At 41.3% G+C, this 25,057-nt stretch overlaps 2 protein-coding genes across 2 annotated transcripts; both read right to left on the reverse strand.

Annotated features, from left to right (window-relative positions):
• Window positions 1–409: 409 nt before the first annotated feature.
• Window positions 410–1,182, reverse strand: LOC146987448 (uncharacterized). Its single transcript, XM_085776630.1, has 3 exons — window positions 891–1,182; window positions 738–820; window positions 410–636 (listed from the first exon to the last, which is right to left on the reverse strand). Exons 1-3 carry the CDS (start codon window positions 1,135–1,137, stop codon window positions 586–588), a joined length of 381 nt encoding a protein of 126 aa, XP_085632756.1. The 5' UTR covers window positions 1,138–1,182; the 3' UTR covers window positions 410–585.
• A 518-nt stretch (window positions 1,183–1,700) lies between these two features.
• LOC146987449 (scavenger receptor cysteine-rich type 1 protein M130-like) lies at window positions 1,701–24,336 on the reverse strand. Its single transcript, XM_085777897.1, has 12 exons — window positions 24,249–24,336; window positions 22,317–22,349; window positions 18,100–18,249; window positions 17,764–17,883; window positions 16,741–16,909; window positions 12,519–12,691; window positions 11,926–12,045; window positions 10,976–11,140; window positions 5,880–6,212; window positions 5,482–5,781; window positions 2,188–2,502; window positions 1,701–2,088 (listed from the first exon to the last, which is right to left on the reverse strand). The coding sequence occupies exons 1-12, from the start codon at window positions 24,301–24,303 to the stop codon at window positions 1,778–1,780; spliced, it is 2,244 nt and encodes a 747-aa protein (XP_085634023.1). The 5' UTR covers window positions 24,304–24,336; the 3' UTR covers window positions 1,701–1,777.
• Between the last annotated feature and the right edge of the window lie 721 nt (window positions 24,337–25,057).

Genomic DNA, 25,057 nt, shown 5'->3' on the forward strand with positions numbered 1-25,057 from the left:
CCCCCAAAAAACAAAAAAAAAAAACCCACCAGTTTCAGGGGAATAGAAAGCACCAAACAACTGTTCTGAAAATGCTGCATTAAAGCAGAAGTAAGCGGAATTTTTGTGTTAATATAAGTCTTAAATAGTTATATCTTCCAGCAATCACTTCTATAGAGTGTTTGGTCTGAAACACGGGTCTGTCAGTCACTCTGCTCTGCTGTAAGCCGAGGAGAAAACTTTCCTTGTATCCTACAACCTTTATCCAATGAGGAGAGAGAACAGCATAAAGGGGCGGTCCTCTCTGTGTGTGCAGCCAAGGGATGCGCGTGAATGTGGTGACGTAGGGACGAGGGCGGGGACTGCTAACTCCATCGGCTGACAAGAAGTTAGCCAAAACCACCGGATCGCTTACTTCTGCTTTAACTTTTATCAGTAGGAAACATTTGAGTAAATATGTCAGATAACTTGACTGAGCTGATAGACACATGAGTGGTAGCTGATCAATCTGCATCTGATGCAAACTCCTTGGAGGTGTTACTCTGCTGCCTGGGTGTCTCCTTCTCCACATGGTCCTCTGTCAGCTGTGAAAACATGGTATTTATGCTAATGGCTACCATGGTTTCCTGTGGGGCCTGGCTTCTGCCCCCTGGTGGCCTGGAAACACAGGGTGACACACAGATGTGAGCTGGTGCATCGCCTCAGTCTTCACTTCAGTAAACAAGCTTCATGTTGGTCAACAAAGATGTGCACGGTACCTTATTGATGAAATAGATGACAGCAGTCATCAACAGCAGACTAAGTGGCAGGACGACCAGTCGGATGATAGGACCAGTTGGATCTGATAAAACACAGTTTACCGTCAGGTAACTCATCCATGAACTTGAACTTGACTCTGTGCTTCAGCTTACCTGAGACAGTGATGAAAAGCTGACAGCTCTCAGAGGAAAAGTTGTGGGAAAACATCTCAATGTGATACACACAACTGTAGTTTCCTTGGTGGGTGTGATCTGCATCAGGAATCAGGAAGTTGGCAGAGTGATTGACAGCTGGCTGGTTATAGTCGTATGTTGTGTCAGAGGAGGAGAAGTTGAGCTGGAAGAAGCCTCCTGGATACTGTGGCTCGATGGAGCAACTGATGCTGAAGTTGGAGCCCATGAACACACGTGAATCCCTCAGCTGATGGGCATGAACCCCATGCTCGGACGAGGACACAGAGATGATTGGCTGAACCAGCAAGTCTGTAAACAGAAAGATGATTGGTTGGATATTAATAATAATAATAATACATGAGATTTTTATTGCGCTTTTCTAAGGCACACAGATATGCTTTACATTAAGCATTTCCTAAAATTAAAAATGAAACATGAAAAAACAAACACAAACACAGGACTTGTATGATTTCTTTAAAAGATGGGGTTAGAGCTGATTTTCAAATGAGTGCAGAGAGTCCTAGTCGTGGATTTTTGGAAGGAAGGACTTCCAGAGGGTTGGGGAAACAATGGCAAAGGCTCTGTCCCAACCAACCAAGTGGTCTTGTGGTCTGCTCTCAGGTCCACCAGCATTATAGCCAGGCTTTGTGTGGCAGTCTCTGGTACTTCAGTTCTGGACAATTTTGACTCAGATGGGGATAAATGTGTAAATTTTAATATAAATATGATAAATAATAGTTATCAAGTTAAAAAAGAAGAAGAACTAATACAATGAATAATAAGGGCATAGTAGATGCAAATTGATCATGTTAGAGTTTTTTGGAAAGGTTTCAACCACAGTCCTTGTGACACTGTAAAGATCATTGTCACACATGGTGCCACTGATGTTCAGGCTTACCTGAACAGATGATTTCCAGGGTGTGATCAGAGGAACTCAATGATGAACACTCCCTCAGGGTAAATCCAGACTGAACACAGTCAGGCCTGATCTTCCACACAGACCCCTTTGAGGAATTCCTTTGACTTATTACAAGAGCAGAGCCACAGTCCAGCTCTCTACAGGCTCTAGCTGCATCCTTCAGGGTCCAGTCATCACTTTGCACTGGTCTCCACACTTTCTGTTTCACCTGCAGTGTACCTTCACAGCGACTGGCTCCTCCCACCAACCTGACAGGCTCTGAACACAAAGAGGAGACTCATCAGCAAAAAACATCAAGTGATAATGACTCTGCTCAGGGTAAAAGGACACAAATCAAAGCTGCAGCTCCACTTCTACCTGAGCAGGTGAGTCCAGCAGCGTTGACAGGTGAGCAGCTGCTTCTAGCTGAGTCTGAGCTTCTACAGTCCAGGAGAGCTGGCTCATTGCCCTCACACTGGAACTCACCGGTCCACATTGGAGCCTGTGCCCCTGCATAGAGCCCCCCCTGGAGGACTGAAGGAGCTAAACAGCCAAGCTCCCTACAGACCACCTCTGCATCCTGCTGGTCAAAATCAGCTTCACACACTGAGGACCAGCGCTGGTCAGACTGGTTAAACTTGACCTCCAGTCTGCCTGAACACAGACTGGTCCCATTCACCAGCCGGACAGACTCTGCAGACAGAGACAGACATATTTGTGACCCTTTTTGTCCAGGCTGCCAAATGTTGAAGTCATCAGTATGTGTCCAGAAATTACTTCCTTCTCTGTCATCAATGCAACTCACAGTCCAGGTGTCATAACATGAGTAGTAGCCTATTAGTCTGCGTGATACTGAGGTATATGCTGTATATCCAGGTAACTCTTGAACGTCTGCATAAAGGCTAAAAACTGGTCATAACATCATAGTTCTGTAACATAAATTGCAACCAAGCAATTTGTGTAAAAACAGGTCATGAGATACGACAATAAACTCAACAAATACGATAAGTCTCTACATGTGTGCTGTATCACATTTTGACGATTCAGTGAGGCCTTGATATGTCCAGGTGTGACTTTGATTGAGTAGTGCTCATTGCCTCTCAGGGGAGAGCCTGGTTGGAAGTGGGTAAGAACAACAGGTGGTGAATCAGAGGCAGCGTAGGGTGGGTCATGCTCTGCTCACCTGGCATGACAGCTAGCTTTCTGTGAGTTTATATTGGACAAATATACAAAAGTAATTACTGGAGGGAAAGTGAAATGAAAGCAAAGTGTTTTTGTAGGCTGGCTCCTGAAATTATTGCTGCGCCGGGCGCTGCACAAGACTCGCTGCCCATCTGCTGTCTTTTAACGTTCACAATCAAATGTTGGAAATGTTTAGTGCTTTTATTTAAAGTGTTTAACATTCTGTATCATCTGCTGGTTTGGAAACGCCACAGAGACAAAAAAGAAAATTCTGAGAAAGACAGTCACAATTGCATCAAAGCTGATAGGGACTGCACTTCCCAGCCTGGAGTGCATCTAGGGGAGAGTGGGGTAAAGTGAGACACTTTTTACATTTGCTCCCCTCTAAGCGAGCTAAAATGATTTATCAGTAAAATTTACACATTTCCCATTAATTCAGGATGTTGCCTAGCAATGGAAATTCTCAGAATGTATTTAGGACGAAGGACAGTGAAAATATGATTGTTTTAAAAAAAGTGGTCTCGTGTCTCACTTTACCCCAGCTCAGGGGTAAACTGAGACAAACTAGAAAAATCAGTGGGGTAAACTGATCCACTTACTTTTTCCACTCTGAAACTACCATAACAACACATGTTGTAACAGTTAGAGTCCTGACAGCAGCTTGACAACCACACTTCCCAGAACTAATGTCGGACTAGTAACAGAATCACGGGGATTGGTCAATTAAGCACTTTTGTTTTCTCAACACAAAGTGACTCAAAACCAAAATCAAATACAACACAAAATGTTTTAATTAACATTCAAATGACAGATAGAACCAGTTAGATAGTCTGGGGGTCAGATTGTAGACCCCGACAATGTGACCATTTTGATCAAAAGTCCTCTTGTGTGTGGGGGGAGCCGACAAAGTGGAATGTGACTAAAATTGAGTTAATTAACCAATAAATAAGCGAGCTGACTGAGAGCACATAGCATAACAAAGCAGTGTGGCTACAGATCATTGATCACGCAAGATTTCTGGCTTGGGGGACGAGATTCCAGTGTGTATGGTGTGCTCACAGTGTCTCACTCTTGGATTTATTATAATGCATCCATAGTCTCACTTTACCCCGCAGCATTTGTCTCACTTTACCCCAACACCCCCATTTTAGAAAAAACACCTCTCTTAGAAATTCAGGCTAATTTTCAGCATCATCACATGGTTTTATGTGTTGGTAGTTCATCATCATGTATCATATAAGTTTTTCTACCTGAATCAATTTGCTTTGGCACAACAGTTGATTAAGTTGACACCAAGAAAATTTACTTTTACATGCAAAAATCATATTTTTGTGAAAAAAACATGCTTTCCATAGCATCATGAGGTCCTCTCCTCCATGACCATGGGGAAATGGAAGAGGCTTGAAAACATAATGGTCACATGACTAAAAATGTGTTCTGTTTTCTAGATACAGGGGGTGTCTCACATTACCCCACTCTCCCCTACAAGGGCAGAGCCCTGAAGACAACATCATTGTTGACCAGAAGCACCCCCATTGCTTCCTCATTCAAACTGCTGCCGTCTGGGCGATGACACCGCCCGCCCCCTCATTTACAAGAAAACTATCCATATCCATATTTCCCACAAGCCATCAAGCTACTGAACAGCTGATGCACCTTTTTTTCCTTCTCTTTTTTGTGCACTACTCCAGCAGTAGTGCTCCTCCCTTTCCCCACTCTGCACCTAATTCAAGGCGCGAGCGTGAGGAGGTGGCTCTATGGTGCTGTGCCTGTGTGTGTTTTTGCTGTGTCTCACTATGTTGTGTTTAAGTTGGTGCCAAACGTCCATGGTTATGTCAAAAACCAATTTCCCTATGGGGACAAATAAAGTTCTTCTTCTATAAAAGACACTTGTTGGTAACATCACAGAATCATTACAAAATGAGTCTAAGTCTTTTTTTTAAATACATTTTTGGGGCTTTTTCATCCTTTAATGACAGCATAGTTCAGAGAGAGACAGGAAATTGGAGGCAGAGAGGGGGGAGATGGCACACAGAATAGGGCCCCTCGGCGCCACCTGCAGTGAGGACTATAGCCTCAACACATGGGGCGGGTGCTCTACCAACTGAGCTAAACACCGCCCCATGAGCCTAATTCTAATAATACTACAGTGTATGACCAGTGCAATACTACTACTACTACTGGTAGGTAAACACATCATAAAAGTTATTTGATGTGATCGTAAGAACATTGTTTGATCATTCATGACTGCAAATCAGCTAATCCCCAGTTACCAAACTCATTATTTGAGTTTTTATATGTGCTGTGGACATTTGTGACTCCTAGGAACTTTAGGTTTCGCACACTCTCTACCTTATGATGCTGTCTCAACATCTTCTACCAAATAAGGAGATCAAGTTATGAAGTGAGAACGTGTCACTGTACATTTCTGCCACAGTCCCTGTGACAGAGGAAGAAAGACACTGAAATTATTGTCTCTAATAAGCTTACCTGAGCAGGTGATGTTCAGGGAGTCAGAGCGAGAGCGAGAGCGAGAGTGAGATAATTCCAAGGATGAACACTCCCTCAGGCTAGATTCAGACTGAACACAGTCAGACCTGATCACCCATACAAGGCCCTCTGAGGACTTTCCCTGTCTTATTTGAACAGCAGAGCCACAGTCCAGCTCTCTACAGGCTCTAGCTGCATCCTTCAGGGTCCAGTCATCACTTTGCACTGGTCTCCACACTTTCCGTTTCACCTGCAGTGTACCTTCACAGCGACTGGCTCCTCCCACCAACCTGACAGGCTCTGAACACAAAGAGGAGACTCATCAGCAAAAACATCAAGTGATAATGACTCTGCTCAGGGTAAAAGGACACAAATCAAAGCTGCAGCTCCACTTCTACCTGAGCAGGTGAGTCCAGCGGCTTTGGCAGGTGAGCAGCTGCTTCTAGCTGAGTCTGAGCTTCTACAGTCCAGGAGAGCTGACTCATTGCCCTCACACTGCAACTCACCGGTCCACATTGGAGCCTGTGCTTCTGCATAGAGCCCCCCCTGGAGGACTGAAGGAGCTAAACAGCCAAGCTCCCTACAGACCACCTCTGCATCCTGCTGGTCAAAATCAGCTTCACACACTGAGGACCAGCGCTGGTCAGACTGGTTAAACTTGACCTCCAGTCTGCCTGAACACAGACTGGTCCCATTCACCAGCCGGACAGACTCTGCAGACAGAGAAACAGCTCATTCATGCCCTGACACAAGTAGTTGTGAACAAATATTTGGAAAAACAAAGAAAAACTCCAAGGCACTCTCTTGAGTAAATAAAAATGCCTTTAATTAATCTGACATCATCTAATCTAATCTAATCTGTCACAATGACATGTTTAAAATGACTATGACGCTTTCTGCATCAAGCCTTCATCAGGGAGTCAAACAGATAATTCAGATACACCTCGGTCTTTTGTCTTGTTGTTGGTGTATAGCCAATGACAAATTGCCACTCATTGGCTCAACACCAAGACAAAAGACCTAAGTGTATCTGAATTATCTGTTTGGTGAAGAACATAAAGTAATTTTGAGGCAGAAACCCCCTTTCATGCAACATGAGGAGCTGGAATCAATTTTTGGCAGGTGTAAGAGCCTGAATCCCCTCCATTCCCACCAGTAAGTTGCACCCTGCTTGAAAGGCTATAGCTTTCCTCACACAGGGGTTTATTATGTTACTTCATTGTATGATTTTGAATAAGAATATGTTGAGAAATGGATATTGGCACATAACAGGTAAATTGGATTACAAAGCAAACATACCTGTCTCAATTACGCATCTATGAAAGAACAGGAGGTAGCTACGGTACGCTCTACAATCTGTGAAAGTACACGGTTGACCAGGAGTCACTGGAAATCTAGGTAAATTAGGTGGCAGGCTAAGTGAACGCCAGACGCACACTGTTTTATAAAGTGTTTGCTCCACTCCCTGTTCTGAATGTTTTCTGTGCAGGGCTGTATGTTTGCCTACTTTTACTGCTGGAACAGAGCTCCATGGTGAGGTCATCTGTGATCGTTGAAAAGGAATCAGGCACATAGTACATGTGAGATTCTTTGGGTTCAGATGCAATTAACCACAGCTCTGAAATGGGCACATAACCTCCCACACCTGAAAGAAAAAAAATGTGAGATCTCAAATAGACTATGAGACTTGAAACAATAAAAGGTTTGCAAAGTCATTCAAATGTGTTTTCCTCACAATGGCCCTCATTTATCAAACTTGCATAGGATCTGGTGTAGATCAGCATGCCCCAGGTGTCACGTATGGTTTACAAAAGGTGTGTACGTTGACGATTTTGGTGTAAAACTGGTGTGATGTTGATAAATCTGGCTGAAAATGACCCTAATTTAAATGGCACGCCCCAAAATATTCCTACTTTAGAGGCCTCGTCCTGCCCACTTTACGACAGAGAGACATGGGACGGCCAAGAAGAAGGACTTTACTGACATTACTACATTCAACAGGGAGAGGGCAGCACCATCAATTATCTGAACATTAATAGTGAGGTTTTGTGACTGATAAAAGTGTAATCATTGGTGGATGGACGGTTCAGACTATAGACTGTATGGTTCAGACGCATGTATATGTGTACATCAGTTGCACCAATTAAGGAAACCCAGCCAAGGAGATCTCATGAAATGCTATTTTAACCCTTTGATGCACAACATATGCACACCCCCTCTAATGCGCAACATGGGTCTAAAATGACCCGCATTCATTTTCCATGTGAATTCATGCTGGGTGAGTGTTTCTTTGTGGTATCCTTTAAAATCAATATATTTTATGATTGAATCCTCCAAGTATAATTTGAATATCTTGTTTTTAATTAGTACAAGGTGTTATTCCCATTTTTACTTTCTTATTTTATGAACAAATAGACAAAAAGTCTCAGAGCGTGGACCAGTTAGCTAGCTAGCTGTTGACATTTCTACATTCTACTGTATTAGTTAACTACAGTAGAACATGTCACCAGCTAGCTAGCTAGGTAGCTGTTGACATGTTCTAGCTGGTGTCTACAATAGAATATTATTATATTGTTGTCACCAGCTAGAACATGTCATCATGTTAACAGTTAGCTAACTTGCTAATATTAAGGTATTTCCCTTTATGACAAGTAATGTAGCTACTTATTCAAGGTAACTAAAACCTTATCAATTATGCACAGTTATCTTTAATGAGTCATCAAATGTTTCTTTAGGTAAATTGGAATAATTGTAAAACAAGTAAATATGATTATATGTGCTTAAAAAAGAATATTTACTGAAGAAAATGATAAATACTGTGCAGTGATTTCAAAGATATAACATTGAAATAGCCTACTCAGATAGAATAAACTATGGCTAGCTGTTGACCACAGGAGAATATGTCAACAGAGCTATTAATGGGGGAAAAGGACAGGTAATGACTAGTCATTATTGTAATCAAGGAAACAATGGTCTGTTGTTGGTATAGATAGTGAGGGAATGCTAAAATTAAAGTATTCTTGCTATACTTGTTTTTTCAACTGGTCCACACTGAGACATTTTTGTTCATTTTTGTTCACAAGTAAGAAATGAAAAATGGAAATAATGACCCCACTAATAAAAAACAAGATATTAAATAATACTTGGAACATTCAATCATAAAATAGATAGATTTCAAAAGTTACAGCAAAGAAACTATCACTCAGCATGAAATCACATTGGAAATGAATGTGGGTCATTTTAGACCCATGTTGCGCATTAGAGGGGTAGTGATACAAAATGTGTTTTTATTAAAAAAGTGAAAAAGTAAAAAATAAAATAAGGATGTATTATGATCAAAAACAAGTTAATTGAGGAATACCTGGAATTCTATATGATGAAATAAATTTTTCGCAAAGATATAGCACAAAAAAACTCACTCGGGTCTATTTAGACCCATGTCGTGCATCAAAGGGTTAATCACAGTTTGCTGAGCATCAGTGTTTGAGAAATTATAATTACTGCTGTGAATGTGACTTTATAACCGTCAGCACTGATAACATGGTTCAGCTGATGGAGGGTTGTGAAACACCTGCCCGATCCCTGATCTCCCGATGACAGGTCTCAGTAGCCATAAACTCCCCTGTAGAGATCACCTGCACCTGAACAGGTCAGTGGACCAGTCTCCTGCAAGAGATCTTCTACCTGGAGGAGGTTTCTTTCTGTGATGTGGAGCCTGCTGCTCTAACAATAGTAGGTTGGTCATGACTGTTTCTGTTTAATGAGCATCCGTCCTATCACACTATAGTTAGTTAGTTAGTTAGTTAGTTAGTTTATTTGTCCAAATTTGGAAATTTGTTTTTGGTCTCATAAAAAACAACAGGCAGGACAATAACAACAACAACAACAACACTTACACACAGACATCTTCAAGGCAAAAAAGCAGGACAGCAATGGCAGTTACATTACAACACATCAACGCATCAACGGGGCATGGTGTTCAGTGCCCCAATTGCATTAGGAATAAAGGAATTTTTAAAAATATTACGATTTGCCCTTGGTACTTTGTAACGTCTAGAAGAAGTTCAAACTCCCTGTTGAGTGGGTGAGAGGGATCATTTGCTATTTTGACAGCTTTTTTCCTAAGCACTTCCTCGTACATACAACTTAATTGTTTCTGTCTTGTCCCTATGATTTTTGAGGCAAGGTTTACTATTCTCTGCAGCTTGCTTCTTCCTTTAATATTTAGATTACCATACCACATTTCCATGTTGAAGGTTAGAATGCCCTCTATCAGGTTCTTATAAACTGTTTCCATAATGTGCTTACTCACTCTAAAGGAGTTGAGCTTGCGCAGTAGATGGAGACGTTGGTTACAGGTTTTAAAAATATGGTCTGTGTTTTCACTGAAATTTAGGTTACAATCAATATATGTACCTAGATATTTGAACTTGTCTACTACCTCTACAATTTGTCCCCTAATTATAAGGGGCTGCACAGGGTCCTTTTCATGAAAGATCTCTAAGGAACTTTCATCACACCACTTCTGGAGAGATGACACATGTGCTCTATATACTTCCTCTCCGACTATGTCCCCCTTCTAAGGCAACCAGGGCCATATCATCTGCATACTTGAACAAACGAAACTTTTCCAGATCTAATTGGAATTCGTTTGTGTATATGGAAAAAAGTAATGGGGATAAAATGGTCCCCTGCGGGGCGCCAGTGTTAAGCACAGTGATGTCGGACCGAGTATTATTAACCAGGACCTGTTGAGGGCGGTCAGAGAGGAAGTCCCTAACAAGGTGGATAATACCACCGTTTACTCCTACTGTATATCGATAGCCTATCTGTCTGTCTACATCTGGCTTTTAATTCACTTAGTTTCTCAAAAGTAAACGTGGAGTTACATTTTTAACATGGACTTGATGAGCATGTGGCTGTAATTATTTATTTATGTCACTAAGAAAAACAGCAACAACATGAAGTCTGCATCACTACATCATTATGTTTTTTTAATAATTAAACGACACATCCTCTGTCCTGATACGCTGGTTCAAATGTGCGTTCACCTGCTGGTGCGAGATTTTTGCATACCCTACTGTATGCTCACGTTCAGATTGATAAATGCCAATCCATGCGGGAGATTTGGCGTACACCCATTTTTTCAGTGTATGCATGTTTGATAGCTAAATGAAGGCCATTGTAACAAACTAATTTCCTCAGAGGATCCTACTGATTCAGATTCCTTCAGAACACTTAGTCTAGTTGAGTCCACTTTTTATACCAATATCCCAAGACCTGTGTCCTTCCTCACTTGATTTTCATTACACAAAAGAACTGACTGAATCAACAAATCAGTAATTTGTCAATGTTAAGATGCTGCTTCCTGTGGCCACATCATGATTGAAACATCAGTCCTTTGGAGACGTTCGTTTATCCACTCTTAACCTCTCTGGAACTGACCCCCTGACCAAGGTGAAGCAGGGAAATTTGCACATTACCACTCACTCACCGACAGTGTAGATCTCAATGCCATTGTCTTTTAGATTCCGTGATGGGGATGTAACATTGTCCTGAGACTCTCCGTCTGTGATCAGGACAACAATTTTACGGGACTCTGTACGCATTCCCACATGAGGCTGAAAGCTCTTCTGGTAGATGTGGTCCAGAGCCCTTCCTGTATGACAGTAATAGACGGACTTTGTCAGAAAGTGCAAATCAGAAGGTAAAATCTTGAAAATAAGCATGGGCAGTTGGGCACAAACAAAAAGAACAGTCAAAATGATCATTTTATTTTAGTTGTAATAAAAAAATTTAACAGTAAATACACCTTTGTAGCTTTAAACTATGTCTTGTCACTTTTTAAAATGCTGCTGAGTTGCTCAGTTTTGGCATCTGATGGAGTTCTTGTAGCCCCAGTTGTTATGAAAGTACATTTTAGCTTCAGCCTCCTGGTCCGTGGATGTTCCTCATGATAATAACTGTTTAGGTATAATAACCAAAATAATGAATGTGCTAATCATACTAAGGCCTATAAAGTATTTTTAATTTCTCCCCATTCACTCATTGTTTCCTTGTACCAATGTACCCAGATTTTACGCCAGTCAACACAACCTGTCACAATCAGCTGTGTTCATTGTTATTATAATATTACACTGACTGTTACTGTCACAAAATCAACACTGTCATGTCACTTATCAACATGTCATTTTAAGTGCTGTGCTGCCGCTGCCGCTTTTCATAGTTTTTATGGTGACAGACTAAAATAAAAAATGTTTTAACAATTTGATCTGAAGTCTCTTTTCTGAAGGAACTCAAAAACATTGGAAATTTAAATAAAGTTTCTTGTTGTGTCCTGTTCACTCTTTGTTCAGCAATTATTGTACTCAACCAAAGTACTGCCACAGCCCCTCTCTGGTGTGAATCTGGTTTGGACAACGTGACAACATGATGGTTTATCACCTGTTTCGGTGCCTCCGCCGCTGTGTTTCAGGTTGGCTATGGCTTTCTGCAGGGATTGCTGGGTTCTGTGGGTATTCAGCTCCCAAATGGTATTTGGGTCATTACTGTACATCGTCAGACCTACAGGTAAGGCAGAGCATATGTTTTTGTCTGTCATTTCAACTACAAGACAACACAAAGTGCTTGCTTGAGACTTACAAGTAGTAGACACATATTATGACAGACAAAAATAAAAACAGTAAAATAACATTTAAGAAAAAAAGGAACAAAAGGAGAAACACAACAACAAGACATAATCCAAACAAACATCTGGAGAGAGGGGAGTGAACTGGAGGAAAGAGTAACAACACAGACAAACTGACACAAACACAGAGACTAAATGCATCAGAGGAGAAACATATAGTTGTGTACATTTGATTTCTTTATAACAGTGTTAATAAAATCAGAGAGGCCTTTTTTTCCTGCTCTGATTACATCCATGATTTTGCACTTTCACTAATAGTAATTTCTGAAGGCCAGTGTGTAGGCCCTATACACTTTCACAATGTGTCGTACAAAGAGGCAGTAGTAGTACGAGACAATAAAAATATTACCAAACTGGAATTTGTCCGGGCCGATGTCAAAGCTTCCAGTGATGGCCGAAAGAAAGTTAAGGATGTCACGAAAAAGCTCCATGCTGATGCTTCCAGAATCATCCACCAACAGCACAATGTCAGTCTTGACTGTAGATTTACACTGAATGTCTGAGGGGAGCAGGACAGGGATGCTTATGGGATACAACATGCAAACAATCAAATACAGATCTCAGCACCCCATTTTAACCAGATTTCTTCATATGATTATTTGTGCCACAACAGACAGGAGGAGAGATGCAGGAGTAGTTGTGAGGAGAGAGGCCATCCACATTTGTTGTAACTTTTCAAACATATTTGCATTCATGAAGCCTGCATTCATGTGGGGTTGTGTGAGGTTCTGTTTGGAAAGGCAGCATGGGCATCAACACACAAACTGAGAAATGAGCTGCTGTGATGGGGATGGCAGCAGAAGATGCATTAGCCACTTATCACCTCATCACACAGTTTCTATGTCCACAGGTAAGACATAGATAATCACCTCACACAATCCTACTTCTAAAAGGCAGAAATGTCACTTTAAAGAGAGAGACAGTGGTTTAGATCATTGTAAAGGATGTTAGGGTAAAGGAAATATGGAGGAGCATGGTTCAAGTTTTGTTGTCAGCATCCAGCTGGAACCAGGGCCCATATTCATTGTAAGAGGGGATGGTGGAGCTTTTCACACCTCAGCCCAGAGCATATACTGAGAATATCAGTAAGGAGATCAAATGCTGTGTGAATACAGGCCCAGGCCCTGGATGACACACTGTTGCCTCAATCAGAGGCACCTTTATCTCTCTTCTTGCTCTCTGTTTACCTGTTGCCTGGTTGTTTACTGCAGCCTGGAGTCCTAAGGAGAAAATCAGAAACATCCACTTGAAGCAGCATTTCAATTGGAGCAGAGATGGGGCTGCAGACTGAGACAACACCTCTATAATGTGCTTATGGTACTAATGCTCTATCTACAGCTTACTGTTGCGCAACAAGGTGCGGGGAAAAGACCGAACAAGGGCTGCTCAGAGCCATAGATCGCTCTGGGGCTGCTCTGTGCTGTATAGCCAATGACAAATTGCCACTCATTGGCTAAACACCAAGACAAAAGACCATGTTTGGTGAAGAACATAAAGTAATTTTGAGGCAGAAACCCCCTTTTGTGCAACATGAGGAGCTGGAATCAATTTCTGGCAGGTGTAAGAGCCTGAATCCCCTCCATTCCCACCAGCAAGTTGCACCCTGCTTGAAAGGCAAGCTTTCCCCACACAGGGGTTTATTATGTTACTTCATTGTATGATTTTGAATAAGAATAAGTTGAGAAATAGGTCTATTTTCTGGATATTGGCACATAACAGGTAAATTGGATTACAAAGCAAACATACCTCTCTTAAGTACACATCTATGAATCTATGAAAGAACAGGAGGTAGCTATACTCTACATGGTTGACCGGGAGTCACTGGAAACTAGGTAAATTAGGTGGCAGGCTATAAGTGAACACCAGACGCACTCTGTTTCATAGGGTTAGGGTTGTTTGTTCCACTCCCTGTTTTGAATGTTTCTGCTGTATGTTTGCCTACTTACTTACTGGAACAGAGCTTCATGGTGAGGTCATCTGTGATCGTTGAAATGGAATCAGTCACGTGCATGTGAGATTCTTTGGGTTCAGATGCAATTAACAACAGCTCTGAAATGGACACATCTCCCACACCTGAAAGAAAAAAAAAGTGAGATGACTATGAGACTTGAAACAATAAAAGGTTTGCAAAGTCATTCAAATATGTTTTCCTCACAATGGCCCTCATTTATCAAACTTGCATAGGATATGGTGTAGGTCAGCATGCCCCAGGTGTCACCTATGGTTTACAAAAGGTGTGTACGTTGCCGATTTTGGTGTAAAACTGGCGTGGTGTTGATAAATCTGGCTGAAAATTTAAATGGCACGCCCCGATAGATTCCTGCTTTAGAGGCCTCGTCCTGCCCACTTTACGGCAGAGAGACATGGGACGGCCAAGAAGAGGAACTTTACTGACATTACTACATTCAACAGGGAGAGGGCAGCACCATCAATTATCTCAGTGGTTCCCAAACTTTTTTGTCTTGCATACCCCCAGAGCCTTTTTGCCATACCACAAGTACCCCCTCCCTCATACGTGTTGATGATTCTCCAAAAGTGGTCATATAGAATGTAACACAACTGATTACGAAATGAAAATCATATCAATTTCTCTCTTCAATTTGTACAAAGACATTTTACACATATTCTCCTGCATTTTAGTTGTTTCTGGCTGTTTTGGTGTTTGTTGTGGCCAAATGTGTCTTTACAGAGTTGTAGGATTGTCACAATACTAAAATTTCAAACTCAATACCAATACCCAGGAAAATAAATTCAATATGACATCATATTCAATAAATCAGCAGCTTATTTTTTTCCATTATTTTATTTTATTATAATGAAAAGGACTTATAACAGATGTTTGTTTGTTTTTTTAATTAAATGAAAAGCTAACTCAGACTTGTGCAATTTCAGTGTCTAATGTCTTGCTATTGTTTCATTACATTCATTACAATACACCTCCTCTCGTCTGACGGGCGGGGCTCCCCCCTCCCTCCTCCTCACAACACACACACACGCAGGCAGCAGAGAAAAAGAGAGGAGATGAGAGAGGAGTGTTGCCGTTAATATCGCCGTTTTAAACTCTTACGGCTAAATTCACCCTACGTGCGTCTAGTTCTGTGTAACTCTGTTACTCACTCAGGTCCAAACGCTCTGGACGCCGTACCCCTAGGGGTACGCGTACCACACTTTGGGAACCCCTGAATTATCTGAACATTATTAGAGTGAGGTTTTGTGATTGATAAAAGTGTAATCATTGGTGGATGCAGGGTCCGGACGCACGTACATAGGCTACATATGTGTGCAATCAGTTGCACCGATTAGCCTACATGAAGAAACCCAGCGAACTCATGAAATGCTATTTTAATCACAGTTTGCTGAGCATCAGCGTTTGAGGAATTATAATTAAAACAGGGTTGTGAAACACCTGCCCGATCCCTGATCTCCCGATGACAGGTCTCAGTAGCCATAAACTCCCCTGTAGAGATCACCTGCACCTGAACAGGTCAGTCGACCAGTCTCCTGCAAGAGATCTTCTACCTGGAGGAGGTTTCTTTCTGTGATGTGGAGCCTGCTGCTCTAACAATAGTAGGTTGGTCATGACTGTTTCTGTTTCAAGTGCTAATGAGCATATGTCCTCCTATCACACTGTAGGCTAATAACCTACCTGGCTTTTAATTCACCTTGTTTCTCAAAAGTAAAAGTGGAGTTAAAGGTACAGTATGCAAGAAATCTAAAGCAACTGGCCGTAAAATCCTCCTAATATGTCACAGAGACTCAGTATAGGAGCCACATACGTTTATTTGTCTGTCTTTGGGGTTTACGTCAGGTCTCCACGGGTGGCAGTATAGAGTTTCCTTTATTAGCACGGGGCAGGAAGTCAGGGGACGCATGGGGTGGAGGGTCACGCGGCTTTTACCGCTCGCCACGCTCACTCCTTTGTTTTCCAGCCACAGCACTTAATTAGTTTCTTTTGCATTAATTCAGTCATATTTTGTTGTAACCTTTTTGTTTATTAAACGGGAACCTCACCCAACCTGGACCAGCGCATTGGACAGTGTTTATTGAGCGCGTCAAAAACAGTCTCCCACTCCCATGCAGAGTGACTACAAGAGGGCAGGATAGTCGCTATACTCAGGAATAATGTTCATATAACATGATGAACTCACCAACAACAATTGTACAGCCAGAGTATTCGCATTAAAAAATCATTTTTTGCAGACTGCAAATCATGTTTAAGACCTAGCCCTCTCTCCTAGTCACAGCGGCGTCAGTGGCATTTCAGCCTCCAGTCTGGTCCACTGAGCTGCCGCTACGACTGGGAGAAAAAATGAGATCCCTGTGTTTTGAATTTGACTGCAGTAACCGTTTTTGGCCACATTCTTACATATTGCACCTTTAAATTAAATTTTAACATGGACTTGATGAGCATGTAGCTGTAATTATTTATTTATTTTACTAAGAAAATCAGCAACAACATGAAGTCTGCATAGCCTACATCATTATGATCTTTTCATAATTCCTGATGTTATATGCTGGTTCAAATGTGCGTTCACCTGCTGGTGCAAGATTTTTTGCACATTACCACTCACTCACCGACAGTGTAGATCTCAATGCCATTGTCTTTTAGATTCCTTGACGGGGATGTAACATCGTCCTGAGACTCTCCGTCTGTGATCAGGACAACAATTTTACGGGACTCTGTACGCATTCCCACATGAGGCTGAAAGCTCCTCTGGTAGATGTGGTCCAGAGCCTTTCCTGTATGACAGTAATAGACGGATTTTGTCAGAAAGTGCAAATCAGAAGGTAAAATCGTGAAAATGAGCATGGGCACAAACAAAAAGAATAATCAAAATGATCATTTTATTGTAGTTATTATATAAATTGAAACAGTAACACCTTTGTAGCTTTAAACTATGTCTTGTCTTTACGGGGCAATTTTTTTTAGCTCAGTTGGTAGAGCACCGGCCCCATGTGTTGAGGCTATAGTCCTCACTGCAGGCGGCCGTATCCTGCATGTCACCCCCCCCCAAAAAAAACAATGTCCAGAGTTAAGGCTACTTGTAGCCCCAGTTGTTGTGAAAGTACATATTAGCTTCAGCCTCCTGGTCCCTGTATGTTTCTCATGATTATAACTGTTAGGTATAATAACCAAATCATTAATGTGCTAATCATGTTAAGGCCTATTTATGAAATATTTTCAATTTCTCCTCATTCACTCCATTTTTTCCTTGTACCAATGTACCTAGTATGGATCTGTACGCCAATCTATACAACCTGTAACCTAAGGTGTTTATTATTATTATTATTATTATTATTATTATACTATAACACTGTTACTGTCACAAAATCAACACTGTCATTTATTAACACGTCATTTTAAGTGCTGTGCTGCTGCTGCTGCTTTTTATGGTGACATACTAAGTTAAAAACTTTCAACAACTTGATCTGAAGTCTCTTTTCTGAAGGAACTCAAAAACATTGAAAATTTAAATAAAGTTTCTTGTTGTGTCCTGTTCACTCTTTGTTCAACAATTATTGTACTCAACCAAAGTACTGCCACAGCCCCTCTCTGGTGTGAATCTGGTTTGGACAACATGATGGTTTATCACCTGTTTCGGTGCCTCCGCCGCTGTGTTTCAGGTTGGCTATGGCTTTCTGCAGGGATTGCTGGGTTCTGTGGGTATTCAGCTCCCAAATGGTTTTTGGGTCATTACTGTACATCGTCAGACCTACAGGTAAGGCAGAGCATGTGTTTTTGTCTGTCATTTCAACTACAAGACAACACAAAGTGCTTGCTTGAGACTTACGTACAAGCATTAGAAACATATTATTATAACATAAATTAAAAACAGTGAAATAGCATTGAAGAAAAAAACGGAACTAAAGTAGAAACACAACAACAAGACATAATCCAAACAAACGTCTGGAATATAAAAAAATATTACCAAACTGGAATTTGTCCGGGCCGATGTCAAAGCTTCCAGTGACGGCCGAAAGAAAGTCACGGATGTCACGAAAAAGCTCCATGCCGATGCTTCCAGAATCATCCACCAACAGCACAATGTCAGTCTTGACTGTAGATTTACACTGAATGTCTGAGGGGAGCAGGACAGGGATGATTATTATGGAGGTTATTTTCTATCATAAATCAAGAGCATATTATGTTGATTTGAGAGCATTACTTTTTGATTTGACGTTCAGAAAACTCTGCTCTCATATTCAAATTTACTCTGCTCGCGCTCAAACTATGTGCTCGATGTTTAAACCTGTGCTCTCGGATTCAAAGTTGCCCTGCTCGTGCTCAAACTTTGCTTTCGCATTCAAGTTTGCCCTGCTCGTGCTCAAACTGTGTGCTCGCACTTGGTCACAGCTGCCTGCGCAGAGTGTTTCCTCTTGCGCGGAGGAAAGTCCTGCTCTCGGATCTCTGCTCTGCTCACGGAGTTTCTGTCAACTGTCAACCAATAGAAGACCGGCTACTGTTGACCAATCAGATCATCCCTACTTCTATGCTTCTTTGTGGGTGCGTTCACTGTAATTCAAGGAGCGTCACATACGGGCGGGCACTCTTTCTACCGGGTTTATCTATTTCCGCCCCACAGGCTGTTAAATGTGGCGGCTCCCTTTATGTTTTGACAACTTTTGGAATAAAATATCAGTTAATTAATACACGAGCGCCCGTGCTTTTCATTACAATAGGTAGCTATATAAACATAAACTAGCAGTAGTAGCGGATGGGTGCCTTATGTATGTTTTTTTTTTTTTATCCACGTTCATCGGTATATATGTTTTATAGTCTAAATGCCAAGAGTAACTTGTAAGTGCTGTGATGGTACAGTGGTTAAGGCAGATGACAGTAGCTCTCTTTGATGATCATGGGACCGCTGGTTCGAATCCCGGCCCTGCAGGCACCCACATGTTATGCAATTTGATTTTTATGATTTTTTTTTTTTCATTGAAACGCTTAACAAGAGATGGTGGGTTACCATGCGTGATTAAAAACATGATGAAATGAAAATTAAAAAAATATGCCATGATGATAATAATTTTGGTGCGTGACACCCGGGGGTCAAAGCCAGGGGGCGCACTACTTTGGATCAGTGCAACGCAAGTGTGTGTTTTGAAAGCGAGGCTGATTTATGCATGGCCACATTAGGCTTAGCATTAGCTTCCCTGACACTACAAATTGTAGCCTATATTGAAACGATATGGAAGCATAGACTGTAAAAAGATGAAAGAGGTACAATATAGTAGGTATCTGGCAACATGAAACAATAAACTTACTTGAGTACTTCGGTCGGCCATGGTGACTGTCTCCCCGCTCACTCAGTCTCTTTCTTCTTGGGAAAGCACTGATTATTACTATTATCATCATGGCATATTTGGCATACCCACCATCTCTTGTTAAGCGTTTCAATGAAAAAAAAAAATCATAAAAATCAAATAGCATAACATGAGGGTGCCGGCAGGGCCGGGATTCGAACCAGCGGTCCCATGATCAACAAAAAGAGGTACTGTCATCTGCCTTAACCACTGTACCATCACAGCACTTACAAGTTACTCTTGGCATTTAGACTATAAAACATATATACCGATGAACGTGGATTAAAAAAAAAAAAACATACATAAGGCACCCATCCGCTACTACTGCTAGTTTATGTTTATATAGCTACCTATTGTAATGAAAAGCACGGGTGCTCGTGTATTAATTAACTGATATTTTATTCCAAAAGTTGTCAAAACATAAAGGGAGCCGCCACATTTAACAGCCTGTGGGGCGGAAATAGATAAACCCGGTAGAAAGAGTGCCCGCCCGTATGTGACGCTCCTTGAATTACAGTGAACGCACCCACAAAGAAGCATAGAAGTAGGGATGATCTGATTGGTCAACAGTAGCCGGTCTTCTATTGGTTGACAGTTGACAGAAACTCCGTGAGCAGAGCAGAGATCCGAGAGCAGGACTTTCCTCCGCGCAAGAGGAAACACTCTGCGCAGGCAGCTGTGACCAAGTGCGAGCACACAGTTTGAGCACGAGCAGGGCAAACTTGAATGCGAAAGCAAAGTTTGAGCACGAGCAGGGCAACTTTGAATCCGAGAGCACAGGTTTAAACATCGAGCACATAGTTTGAGCGCGAGCAGAGTAAATTTGAATATGAGAGCAGAGTTTTCTGAACGTCAAATCAAAAAGTAATGCTCTCAAATCAACATAATATGCTCTTGATTTATGATAGAAAATAACCTCCATAAATTATGGGATACAACATGCAAACAATCAAATACAGATCTCAGCACCCCATTTTAACCAGATTTCTTCATATGATTATTTGTGCCAGAACAGACAGGAGGAGAGATGCAGGAGTAGTTGTGAGGAGAGAGGAAATAAGGAGAGAGGCCATCCACATTTAACATATCTCCATTCATGAAGTCTGCATTCATTAGATGTGGAGTTGTGTGAGGTTCTGATTAATAGCCAGTGTTTTCCTGGTTTGGAAAGGCAGCAGCTGAGAAATGAGCTGCTGTGATGGGGATGGCAGCAGAACATGCATTAGCCACTTGGCTGTTCTGTGTCCACAGGTAAGACACCCACTGTAGATAATTACCTCACACAATCCTACTTCTAAAAGCCAGAAGTATCATTTTAAAGGGATACTTCACCCAAAATTCAAATTTAATTTTCTACTCACCCTCATGTCGACTAAGGGCTGGGAGAAGTTTCAGAGTCCTCCGTGCCTTCTTGGAGTTACAGCGGGGCTCGGCGCAGCACTGCATGTCCATACGGACGGTTGCGAATGGGCCTCACTTTTTTTCGTCCAAAAAGACACACCAAAAAACATCCAAATACCTCCAGAGTGCTTGCCTGTAATGTCCCTGTTGTATTGAAGCCCCAACATGAGAAATTGTTCCGAAAAAATGAAATAAGTCTATATTTCAAGCTTGTTTGTAGCGGAAGCTCCCAGTGTTGCTCTGTGAACTGAGACACTGGGAGCTTTCGCTACAAACAAGCTTGAAATATAGACTTATTTCATTTTTTACGGAACAATTTCTCATGTTGGGGCTTCAATACAAGAGGGACATTACAGACGAGCACTATGGAGGTAGGCCTATTTGGATGTTTTTTGGTGTGTCTTTTTGGACGAAGAAAAGTGAGGCCCATTCGCAACCGTCCATATGGACATGCAGTGCTGCGCCGAGCCCCGCTGTAACTCCAAGAAGGCACTCTGAAGAAGGGACTCTGAAACTTCTCCCAGCCCTTAGTCGACATGAGGGTGAGTAGATAATGAGTGAAATTTGAATTTTGGGTGAACTATCCCTTTAAAGAGAGAGACAGTGGTTTTAGATCATTGTTTGGGAAAATAATTGTGGAGCATGGTTTAAAGCAGAAGTAAGCGATCCGGTCGTTTTGGCTAATGCTGCGTTCGAGGCAGGCTTTTGAAACCGTAAATTACAGCTTCAAGTCACGACTTACGACTTTGTAGCGTTCAAGGCAACCCACTCGTGTTTTTCTGACCTGTTTTACCTGTGAAAGTCACTGTAACGGCCACTCGTAACTTCTGACCCGTGAACTCGTACCAGATCGAACTGGTACGACTTCACAGGTCGGAAAAACACGAGTTACGGGTTGCCTTGAACGCACCATAACGTCTTGTCAGCCGATGGAGTTAGCAGCCCCCGCCCTCGTCATGGATCTATTGGTCCTCGTCCCTACGTCACCACATTCAGGCGCATCCCTTGGCTGCACACACAGAGAGGACTGCCCCTTTATGCCGTTCTCTCTCCTCATTGGATAAAAACTTGTAGGATACGAGAAAAGTTTTCTCCTGGGCTCAGAGCAGAGCAGAGTGACTGACAGACCCGTGTTTCGGTCCAAACACTCTATGTAAGTGATTGCTGTCGGAAGATATAACTATTTAAGACTTATATTAACACAAAAATATCTTTTTTTATTACTTCTGCTTTAAGTTTTGTTGTCAGCATCCAGCTGGAACCAGGGCCCATATTCATTGTAAGAGGGGATGGTGGAGCTTTTCACACCTCAGCCCAGAGCATACAGTATAATATCAGTAAGGAGACCAAATGTTGTGTGAATACAGGCCCACAGGCCCTGGATGACACACTGTTGCCTCAATCAGAGGCACCTTTATCTCTCTTCTTGCTCTCTGTTTACCTGTTGCCTGGTTGTTTACTGCAGCCTGGAGTCCTAAGGAGAAAATCAGAAACATCCACTTGAAGCAGCATTTCAATTGGAGCAGAGATGGGGCTGCAGACTGAGACAACACCTCTATAATGTGCTTATGGTACTAATGCTCTATCTACAGCTTACTGTTGCGCAACAAGGTGCGGGGAAAAGACCGAACAAGGGCTGCTCAGAGCCATAGATCGCTCTGGGGCTGCTCTGTGCTACTCTGATCAGAGCGGCACCCCTAGTAGCAACAGTCTGTTTTACTTAGCAACGGTCTGTTATACAGTAGACCAGTATATAGACCAGTACAGATCAGTAGCCTACACTATAGTCCAGTAAAGGTCTTCCACACACATTTCATATACACACATAATCATCTATCACACTCACACCCTCAATATTCTTAATCAACAAAGAAACTAGAAGGGACATCACCTGGACTCGTGCATTCTCACAAGTTCTTTAATCCAGTTCATTATAGAGTCCTTAAAACAACTTCCAAAACATTTTGACTTTCACATGTTTCAGCATGTGAATGTTACAGACATTTAGAATGTGTGTGTGAAAATGTATAGGCTAAATGTGCAGTTTGTTGTTTTTCATGTGCAGAACAGTCAAAATGCCAAATAATGAAGGGTCATATTTTCACATCAGAACATAACATCACAAACAGTAAACTTGAATAACAGTAGGCCGCCTATAATGTGATTCATTTGCCAACATTGTCAGAGTGAAGAGAAACAGGAAAGCAGGAAGATAATAACTAGTAATAACCAACATAATAACGACTCCTTCTCATGTGTGTGTGTTTGTTTGTAGATCATTTAAAAAATATATATTGTTCTTTATACTACACCACATTTATTTGGCCACTGCACTTACTTTACAAATGCAAGTTTTACTTACAGACCATAATATGGGATGCCGTTTGTAAAGCTGCTCATGCTGAAAATAACTGCAACATTTTGTCACATTTAGCCTCAAACCATTACACTATTGTGTTTTTTTTTTTTTTGCTGCAGGCTGCACCGCAAATTGCCCTCCGGGGACAATAAAGATCTCTTGACTTGACTTGACCATGTTTAAAAAAAGTGGTATTTTTTATTATTTTTGGTATGGAATTTTTGAAAGTCACTTTTTAGCACATTTAACAAAATATTTGTTAAGTTTGAAATGTATTAAATAGTTAAATCTAAATATTAAATATTACACCTAATTGTTAAATGTTAAAACTAAATACTAAATCTATATCTAAATCTAAAAAATCTAAATTAAAATGTTAAATGTTAGATTTAGATTTAACATTTAGATTTAGTATTTATATTTAACATTTAACATTTAGGTGTAACATTTAATATTTAGATGTAACTATTTCATAAAGTTAGCATGTGTTAAATGTGCTAAAAAGTGACTTTCAAAAATTCACACCACTTTTTTAAACATGGTTTGAGGCTAAATGTGACAAAATGTTGCTGTTATTTTCAGCATGAGCAGCTTTACCCACGGCACCCCATAATGAAGAAGTGTTAATGTGGTGGGTTGTAAAAGATCAGCATATTGAAATCACCTCCTTTCCACAATTGGTGTTTTAATGCACTACTCAACTCAAATGAAATAAGAGCAGAAAAACCTATTCCATCTCTAAGTCACACATGTTAAAAAAACATCTTATTGTGTTATTATGTGTGTATACAAGATGTTACAGGCATGTCTGCTAGCCTTTGCCCCCATAAGTGCAGCTTCTACATCCATTACTATATTAATTCCATGTTATTTATTTATATAGTAACGTTTGGGCAACTATAATAACACGACTTGTGGTTCTGTCATGTCCTGTGATTACTACATTACATTGTTATTATACCATTTGAATACATTTACAATTTGCAAAATAAAAATATACAGTACAAGTTCTACCTGAACTCCACAGCAGCAGCAGCAGCAGCAGCAGCAGCGCCCGTAGGTGAGCCATGTCAGCACAGCTCTATGTGTCAGTCTCCGTCTGTCTCCCCCTTCTCTCCCTCCCTCTTTTAACAACATTTTGTGTTTCTGTCTATTTCCTGATCAAGCTGATTGGCAATTTCTTAGAAGCAAAACAAATTAAAGATTAAAAAAGAGTTAAGGGCAGAGTTTCCTGTCTTTTACAGAGGTCAGATTTAACCCTTATTTCTCCTGTATGTCCCCTGATTAACCATGCATAGTACATTATATATTATGACTAGAAAGCCCCTTACAAATGTAGTCATTTTATGTTGCAGCAGATAAGTGTGGGTTATTTATCTCACAGCTTGCTTGTCCTGCTTTCACTGGCCATATACAAATGTGTGTTGTGCAGCCTATGTATAGGAGCCACATCTGTTTATTTGTCTGTCTACGTCAGGTCTCCACAGATGGCAGCTTCTTTCTAAGCAGGGATGTAGGTAATGAGGTGATGCATCATGGGATGGAAGGTCATGCGGTTTTTACCGCTCGCTTGTTCGCTCAGTCACCTCACTCCTTTTGTTTTCCAGCAGCATCGCATTATCATTTCTTTTTTGCATCACTGCAGTTATGTTTTTGTTGTAACTTTTGACTATTAACTGGAACATCACCCGAATGTGGACAAGCATATGGACAGTAGTTTGTTTCTCAGAGCGCTTCACAAACAGTCTCCTACACCCATGCAGAGCGACTAAAGGAGGGCACGACAGTCACTATATTTCATTTCATTTCATTTATTCATTTTT

Source organism: Trachurus japonicus, chromosome 5 (genome assembly GCF_045865225.1).
Source record: "Trachurus japonicus isolate A0001 chromosome 5, Traja_1.0".
Lineage (NCBI taxonomy): Eukaryota > Metazoa > Chordata > Actinopteri > Carangiformes > Carangidae > Trachurus > Trachurus japonicus.

Bases quoted from the DNA above. Each gene is read 5' to 3' on its own strand.
- LOC146987448 (XM_085776630.1), bottom strand. From the start codon at position 1,137: ATGGGCTCCAACTTCAGCATCAGTTGCTCCATCGAGCCACAGTATCCA. The intron at 821-890 runs GTAAGCTGAAGC...GTGTTTTATCAG, and splicing joins GCTTTTCATCACTGTCTCAG to ATCCAACTGGTCCTATCATC. The intron at 637-737 runs GTACCGTGCACA...CTGTGTTTCCAG, and splicing joins TCATCTATTTCATCAATAAG to GCCACCAGGGGGCAGAAGCC.
- LOC146987449 (XM_085777897.1), bottom strand. From the start codon at position 24,303: ATGGCTCACCTACGGGCGCTGCTGCTGCTGCTGCTGCTGCTGCTGTGG. The intron at 12,692-16,740 runs GTGAGTGGTAAT...GTATCCCATAAG, and splicing joins GAGATCTACACTGTCGGTGA to CATCCCTGTCCTGCTCCCCT. The intron at 6,213-10,975 runs GTGAGTGAGTGG...GGCATGAATGAG, and splicing joins CATTGAGATCTACACTGTCG to CTGTTTCTCTGTCTGCAGAG.